We start from the raw sequence: 8,848 nt of genomic DNA on the forward strand, positions 1-8,848 counted from the left end.
GCGCTACTGTAGCGCCAGCTATCGGTGACCTACAATATTTATGAGAACTGCTTTACCGACAGTTTGAATGGAAAACGCGGAAAACTTCAGTGGAAATTTTGTATCTTCGTGAAGTAGCGAATGCTAGCTATGGTCTACTGTGACTGTTTGTATGTGTGTAATGTTTTAGAACTCATAGAAAAAATATTTAACTAAAAAATTACACTGTTAATATCAAACCAACATAATAAAGTTGTACTTACTTATAATTTACTATGAACGAAGTTATATAGTAGGTAAATAATATATCGTATTTCATAGGTCAGTGTCACCTATGTAATACATATAACCTACATTATTGTCACACCAACCCTCACCTACCCTACAGTGGTTATCAACTAGTCTTTAGATATCAATAAACAATCGTCAAATTAAAACCTCTTTTTAGAAAATGCGCAATATGTAACCTTAGTTGTTTTTAGTGCTGTGCATTTTGACGAAATTTCCTTAAAATGTCAAATCCGCCAAATCTGATTTGCCAAATAAATACAAACATAGTCCGAAGAGTCCGAGTCTACGAGTCTACATTTTTATTTTTATTATTACTGAAAATGCCGCCGAAACCAAAAGAGTCGGCCACCACCAAAAAGCTTACAGCGCAAGTATTAAGGCCAAGTATCAGCAATTCTAGTCTAAATTATATTCCAGACGATGCTTTAGAAGGTAGGTTTTACAGGTTCAGTTTTGATTTACCTATTAGTCAGGTATATTTCTGTCCTTGATATTTAGCTTTGGATATACGAATTAATAATTAATCTACAATATACCTACATTAAATTGTTTTCATAAATAAGTCACTTTATTTGTTTTCGAGCGAGTATAACAAAAACAATTCAGGAACTCAAAACCAAGTTCTATAAAAAACATATTAGTTACAACACAATCTTAAGGTTTTCAAGAGCGCATAGAAACCGGTATTAACTGGACGTTAATAGAAGAAGCTGCTCGGTACCATAGGGAAAAGAGTATGAAGGAAAATATTCCGGTATTGACATTTTCCGAAGCACTACAAAAGAAGATTCAAAAGAGCATTCTACACGGATTTCTTGATGAAAAATCCACATTCACTTTACAAGAACAATGGGAGACACTTCTTCCAATGACTCTTTGGGATAATGAAAAATGTTCAACTGACGAAGGAAAAATTTGCTTCAATAATATTAACTCTTTAACTGACGATGTGATTGGGTTGATAAAGCGAGCGGTGCAACATGATGATCGGGAAGTACTTAAAAGGGACTTTAAAATGGTGACCGTGTTGAGGGTGAACGACTCTGAGGTATGCTAAGGAAAAGCGTAGGTAGGTATATTTATGTAGCTTATTGATATCGCCAAGGTCCTAAAGTTCCTACTACAGTATGAAGTGAACTGCGAAGCCGGCACACTGCCTCTGTTTTTTTTTTTTAAATCACTAAATTGATAAAATATCTATCGGATGTTTCCTTGTAAATACTTAGGTAATATCCGCTGTGTCCAATTTTCCACATTACATTTACCTACCTATTTATTCTATGAAATTGGAGAGGAATGTAATGAACACCCATCGTGCTACTCCAATGTGGGTTGGAGAAAATAATTTTTTAGAATTAGCATTTGTAACATTTAAATAATTCTTCTGCATGTAGTTTTCCTGACAATGTTTTCCCTTACCAAGAACTGAATTCCTTGCACTTAAAATGCTACTCTTAGATATTCAGAAACTCAAACTCAAACTCTCTAGTTAAATTAGGGCGGAGCTGGTTGAGAAAACAGAAGTCCTTTTTGGTTTGAAAATGGTTTAATAATTGATTGTATATAAAGTAGTATATATTAAAATCAAAGATACATCTGTCTGCGTCGATTTTGGCACACGAAGGCGCTAATGTGTGCTGTCTTCGGCAGATACACGGCGTCATCTCTCAACACATAGTTAGTTTTGCTGATGAACGAATTCAGCTAACGTAGCAGTCTTGCTTTTATTTGTACACACATGAATGTGTTCTGGAGGGTTACCTGCAATTTAGCAACACATTTTGTAATGAGGCTTCTCCAACCAGAACTTGCCTTGAGCATGAACGATCGACACTTCTTCTTTCATTGGTGGCTCGGCTTTGCCGGTATGCCAAATTTTATCCAAATTAAATGCCTTTCATCCCAATCCGTCTAGTAGTTTGAGCTGTGCGTTGATAGATCAGTCAGTCAGTCAGCCAGGTTTTTCTTTTACATATAAGTATACATTAGAAAAACACTAGTGTATGTCTTAATATATGAAATAGTCTACTACAATATAAGTACGACTCGTCTGATGCCGTATGACACAGGTACAATTTGTCTGCACTCTGCAGCTTCACTCAGTTGATGAACTCAAATCTCAATCCATGAACACAAAAATCTTCTAATGCGTTCTTGATGGTTATAGATGACTGAACTTGATAATGGACTGAAGGAATACCAAAATCTGGCTACTTTGAATCTTTGCGGTAACTTTATTTCGGACGTAGACGCAAGCGTCCTTCCAGAAGGATTAAGAATGCTGGAACTAAAGGCTAATCGCATTAACTACATACCATTTGCTGAACATATGCCTCCTAATTTGATATATTTGGGGCTTAGTCGGAATCTACTGATTAATGGTTTGTGTCTAAGTTGAGATATTTAACTATAGCTTTTTGAAAAAGTGCTGGTGGTACTTAAACAGGATGGTATTTTTGAACTGTATTACTTTCCAAATCCAAATTTAAATTTTTGAGACGCTTTATTTTTTGACGGCATTGTAGCTCCCAAACGATGGCTCAATTTCAATGTGGTTTATTTTCTTTGAAAGCCAAGTTATCTACTTAAAATGAACTATACTTACTATAAGCTATATTTATCAGGGTCCACGACGCATATTTATTTTGAGCTCAAATGAAAACGAAAACATGTAGTGCCGTTGTTTCGACTGAAATACACTTTGTTTTTTTTAAAGTAATCGAATTATTCCTTTTACCAGATAGTGTCGCGGAGCTTGCTAGGTTACCATTTAATATATCTGTTCTGGATCTATCGGACAACGACATCTGTGATCTGGAGGTAGTACTAGCAGCACTATCTGCGCTGCCGAGTCTGGTTGCGCTACAGTTCGCGGGAAATCCATGCTCGGTATGAACATTACATTTTATGTTAATTTCCTCAGTTGCTAAGAGATGGTGGATGACATTTAATTTTTAATTTACCCATAAAGCCTGACCAAAAAAATAAAAAAAAAACGCTATGGGGATACCGTATTTGTTAGCAAAAGAAAATATTAGTTCTATTACCAGTAGAATAAATTTAAACCCGCTTCTAGTTTTCCGCAACATGGTGAGGCTTTTTATTTTTTAGCAGAATGATTCGCTAACTCGGTGTATAACGGTGAATGATAGCCACCGAGCTCATTTGATACTGCTTCACTTCACACAGTGACATTAGAATATTTTTGAAGAAATCCTTCGATCGATTAAAATGACACGGAAAACCTCATTCAAATCAGAGTCGAAATCTTGTTCTTCTCTTGAAGTTTTAGGCGGAAGGATCTGGGAACTCACGGCATTGATTTGTCAATGCGGTGGGTTCCCAGATCCTCCCATTAGGTAGATATGTGATTAGTGGAAAGGAAAGGGTTCATGAGCTTCAGCAATAAAACAGAGAAAATGCATGTTTTGACAAAAGGACCTAAATGTGTTAGATCTATTTTACTCAAGCCTTTAAGTATAAAGTTTTAATGTTCGGTATTCCATCAACGTTGGTGACTTTTCAGTCTTACTAATCCTACAGGTTTCTGCAGCATACGCGCGTACCACCTTGATGCGCCTACCTCGTCTCCAGTGGCTGGACTCTCGAGAAGTTATCTCTACGGACAAACAGAAGGCTTCCTTTGAGTCTAATCCAGATGACTTGCGTTCGGCGTATTTCAATTTTACTGTCATCCGAATTATGGGTGCTCTGCAACCGCCTAAGCCTGAAAAGGTAACCTAAACTACATTTATTATGTGCTGAACGAATTAGTTTTATTATTATCATCATCATCATCATCATTTGTCGTCCACATAATTTAATGTCCTACTTCTGGGCAAAGTTCTAGAACTGAAACCTAACTACTATTTTCCGGTCCGACAAAAGAGTCTATTACAGCTGCGAAACATTTTATATGATACAAAATAAAAGGCTGCACAAAGCATGAAACCTTTAATATGATACCAAACTCGATAAGCTCCCAATTTTTCGGCAGGTAGATTTTCCATGGCAATGTCACACGCAATATTTTATTTTATGATTCAATTCCTTAGACTACAAAATAAATAGGTACCTACTCTTCAATTCAATTTCAATTTTGTTTTATGGCACGCAGTTATAGTCCGTAAAAAATGACTCCTCACAACACAAGCATTTAAATTTTAACTCTAGGCGTCAACTGTTATGGCAAAAGTTTGGTTCGCCTTTAACACAAAGACTAAATCTGTGACTAAAATCCGTAGGTACTCTAGACATGAAATTTGACACATAAAGTTAAAATGGCGCGTGAGGAGTCATTTTTTACGCATCATATTTTATGATAGTATCATAGTACCTACTTAAGGTATGATTCCGAACCCCGCTGCACGCAGCAGCGCTGCCGCAACAGTGCTGTCACCAGCTGTCACAGTCCTGTCGCGGCACTACTGGTCCCCATACAATCTCTATAAGCTTGATATGACATTACATTCCGAACTAGGCAACCATGTCGCGGCAGCAATGTAGCGGAACATTGCTGCCTAGTTCGGAATGTAATGTCATATCAAGCTTATAGAGATTGTATGGGGACCAGTAGTGCCGCGACAGGACTGTGACAGCTGGTGACAGCACTGTTGCGGCAGTGCTGCTGCGTGCAGCGTGGTTCTGAATCATACCTTTAATATCCATTAATATCAAAACGAAAGATACGCGTAACGTCAAAATAAATCGAATGATAGACCTCATTTATCAAATTTAGATGTCATTCTAATAATTCTATTCTGTATATTATAAAACTAAAAACTTTGGCTATTATTCTTTCATTCTGGACAGGGAGCTATTACGGCCTTTCACGTCGAGTTAGAACTGCCTCTATTAGATTCGACAAGAAGAAAGTTCCTCATGTACCGTAACAATGAATCACTCGTAGAACTGCTACCGCCGCCCGAGGACGGGTGGCCAACGCCAAATTCCTTTATCATCCCACACCTTGCAGATAGCAACAGAGTTGTAGGTAATTAAATTGAGAAGCTGGCGAACAAACGGTGTACAGTCACTCTTGGTCAAAACATGTTTTTTCTTTGGTTCGGACGTTTTTGACCCACAGAATACAAATCTGAACACATTTCCAATCAAAACAGCCTAAAACTAAAATTGAGCGAAAGTTTATGATTACGATACTTACAAACTTGAACTCATTTGAGAATTGAACGGCTTAAAATCGTGTTAAAACTTAAATTTGATTCCAAAGTTCATGATTTCGATTAAAACGGTACAGTATAGTAAAGTTTCAATAGCTTCTATAATTTTTTTTCTCCTTTTGTAAAATTTAATTTTAAAAAACGGTGTACGTTTTGTTCTCCAGTTCGTCATTAATCGTCTACGCTTTTTGGTTTTTTTAAACCATGCTGGTTTAAAAAAATACACACCTATTTTATAGCGTTACGTGCAGCAGTTTCAATGGATTCCCTATGATAACAGATTGAGAAAAATTACCCTCGGATCCTAAAAAGAATACTGAAAATCGTCGGACACAGCAAATGAAACTGTGCTTTTACCATTTTATTGCTTTACCATTCTCATTTTGGCTTTAATGCTGACGTGGGGGAAGCGTCGGAATAACCAACTATTAGGCATAACATGTGATGTGTGGTACAATTTAAAAAAATCATTTTTCATTCTTTCTTTCTTCTTTTACTCGCCAGTTAAAGTTTATTTGGTGATTTGAAAATCAGCTTTTTGTTATCTGTCACCATCAAAACATCTTGATTCCAGATGCCGAAGCGTCAACTCATGATTCTGACATCTACAGTCACTTGCAGCCGAGGAACTCCCGTGAAATCATTAACTTCACGATATTTGAGAGCAATCGAGTCCAGTGGAACAAAGTGATGAACTTCCAAGAGCCAACCGTTAGAATATTCTGTCCGAACCTGACCGCTTTGAGGGACACCTTTCGCTCCGTTATTACTCTTAGATTAATATTTACTATGGTGAATAAATATTTTACTTTTTTATATTAATACCTTCGCCCAACCAAATAAACAGCTGATTAACAAATGTCAGACTGCTAACAGAACTCCTGTTGTTTAATAATAATTTGTATTTGTAGTAGTTTGGGTAATAATTATCACCACTATATCTTACAAATCCAACAACTGACAATCGAAAAGAGTAATTTATTACCTATCCATACTAATATTATAAATGTGAAAGTGTGTCTGTCTGTCTGTCTGTCTGCTAGCTTTTTACGGCCCATCCGTTTAACCGATTTCGATGAAATTTGGTACAGAGATAGCTTGTATCCCGGGGAAGGACATAGGCTACTTTTGATCCCGGAAAAGCAAAGAGTTCCCAAGGGATTTTTAAAAAACATATATCCACGCGGACGAAGTCGCAGGCATCATCTAGTATGTATATAAAAATGAATCGCTAAATGTGTTGATGATCTCAAATCTCGAGAACAGCTGAACCGATTTCGCAAATACTTTTTTTATAATATTCGTTGAAGCCCCGCACATCCACACAGCCCCCGCTCTATCCCGGTGCAGGATAGCGCGGGTGACGTGCAGGTGTGCGAGGCGTTCCACCACCTCATAGCCCGATTAACATATCGACCTGTCGCGCACTGTAATCTACTATAGTAACTTCTACAAAGGGCGATTGTCTAAAACCTGCATCAATCATTATTACAATCTCAATTGTTCTGATTAGCTGAATTTGTGCGATTCTTGTTGCAACAATGCATTGTAGCCAATAGTGAGCGAGCATTAACCAATCAGAGATGATTGCGATCGTGACATTGTAGCTGTCAAACAACCGCGGTAGGGCCACTGATTTCCAAATATTGTATTGTATTGCGATTCTTTTTTTTTGAGGGCAAGCTTGAGCTTGACTTGCACCCATCGCCCAGTAATAACTAACATTAGCAGAAGAAATATTTTAAATTTTCAAAACCGACCCAATCGATAATCGATTCCGATAAATCGCCAAATTTACTTTCTTTTAAAGAAAAAACCGTAACAATCTTGTTTAGTCACGATACGACCTCTTCAACAGACGGTAACTGCAAAACAAAGCAAGCCCGGCAAAAGCAGCCAGACTCTAAAACTACCGGGAGAGCAACGGCTGACTCTAGCCACGATCAAATGTGCCCTCAGACGACCGGACTGGAGCCAACCAGCACAACACTTCCATTGGGACGACTCGCTGGGCACTGATGAAGCTATTCACTGGGGAGATGGTGATCTGTCTGTAAGTATTGATTAAAAGCTGATTCAAGAAAGAGATTCGGCGGCTAAGTAGACAGTGAAAATAAAGCTTTTTCTGGCAGACTGTTGGAAACAAATTCAAAAAATTTGATTGGAGATTAAACTAATAATTTTATCACAAGAATTCTATGGAATCTGGTGATTAAATTAGTTTAATCTTCACTTCAATTTTGAATTTATTTCGAACAACTTAGACTTACTTCTTCTTTAACATTCAGTAGGTACGTTGAAAACTGCAATAGATCTCTAGCTAGCGCAAGTCCATATATGGAGTACTGCTCTCACCTTTGGGCCGGAGCACCCCAGTACCAACTCCTTCCATTTGATTGGATCCAAAGGCGGGCAGTTCGACTTGTGGACGATCCCAAACTAACCGGCTCGTTGGAAAGTTTGGAGCACCGCAGATACTTAAACTCTCTTTGTGTGTTCTATCGACTCTATAATGGGAAGTGCTCTGAAGAGTTGTTTGATCTCATTCAACCCTCCTTTTTCTACAACCGCTCCGCAGGCCACCGTAAACAATTTCACCCTCACCACCTGGGTGTCTGGTGCACTTCGACCGCCCGTTGTACCAGATCCTTTTTTCCACGCACATGCAAACTGTGGAATCAACTCCCTTCGGCGGTGTTCCCATTAGATTACAACATGGGGTTATTCAAGGGGCGGACCAACAAATTCCTGAAAGACCGGCAACGCATCGGCGGTTCCTCTGGCACTGCAAATGTTCATGGGCGGCGATAATCACTTAACATCAGGTGACCCACTTGCACATTTGCTTGCCATTTTTATTTTTAAAAAAAAGCTAGGTGCTCCTATAGAAAAAATGGTTGTCGATCTCTGCATGCCAAAATATTTTTTCATAAGCGACTGCTGATATTATCTTTTTCAGTTAAGCTCAAAAGAATCAACAAGTTGCTTAGGCATTAGGATTTCATGCTTTGTATACTAGGCACATTACACAAAACGCCTGCTTCTTTTAACCTAGCTGACAGACAGACACACTTTCGCATTTATAATAAAAGGTATGGATATGGATTTTGAGTTTTGTTTCAGATTTTGCAGTACACACAACAAGCAGTGAAGCCGATCAAAGGCAAATCTGAAACTGACCCAGGATCCGTAAGGCAGGCGATACCCGAAAACTTGACTTGCCACTTTGGATTCGGAATAGAAACATTGAAATAATAAATCATAATGTTGAATTTGGTTATTTCCCTTTTATATACTTACCTAAATAGATTTGTAAAACAAAGATGGCCGTGGTTGGTTTATTTTATATCTCACTGTCCTATAAAACTTTATTTAAGTATCTATTGTTTCTTCTCACA

At 37.9% G+C, this 8,848-nt stretch overlaps 1 protein-coding gene across 1 annotated transcript; it reads left to right on the forward strand.

Annotated features, from left to right (window-relative positions):
- The first annotated feature begins 289 nt into the window (after window positions 1-289).
- Window positions 290-8,776, forward strand: LOC117986482 (uncharacterized). The gene is made up of 9 exons (XM_034973322.2): window positions 290-702; window positions 930-1,318; window positions 2,438-2,651; window positions 3,011-3,159; window positions 3,814-4,005; window positions 5,083-5,263; window positions 6,025-6,242; window positions 7,309-7,503; window positions 8,574-8,776. The coding sequence occupies exons 1-9, from the start codon at window positions 492-494 to the stop codon at window positions 8,703-8,705; spliced, it is 1,881 nt and encodes a 626-aa protein (XP_034829213.2). The 5' UTR covers window positions 290-491; the 3' UTR covers window positions 8,706-8,776.
- The last annotated feature ends 72 nt before the right edge of the window (window positions 8,777-8,848 follow it).

This window comes from Maniola hyperantus, chromosome 1 (assembly GCF_902806685.2).
Source record: "Maniola hyperantus chromosome 1, iAphHyp1.2, whole genome shotgun sequence".
Lineage (NCBI taxonomy): Eukaryota > Metazoa > Arthropoda > Insecta > Lepidoptera > Nymphalidae > Maniola > Maniola hyperantus.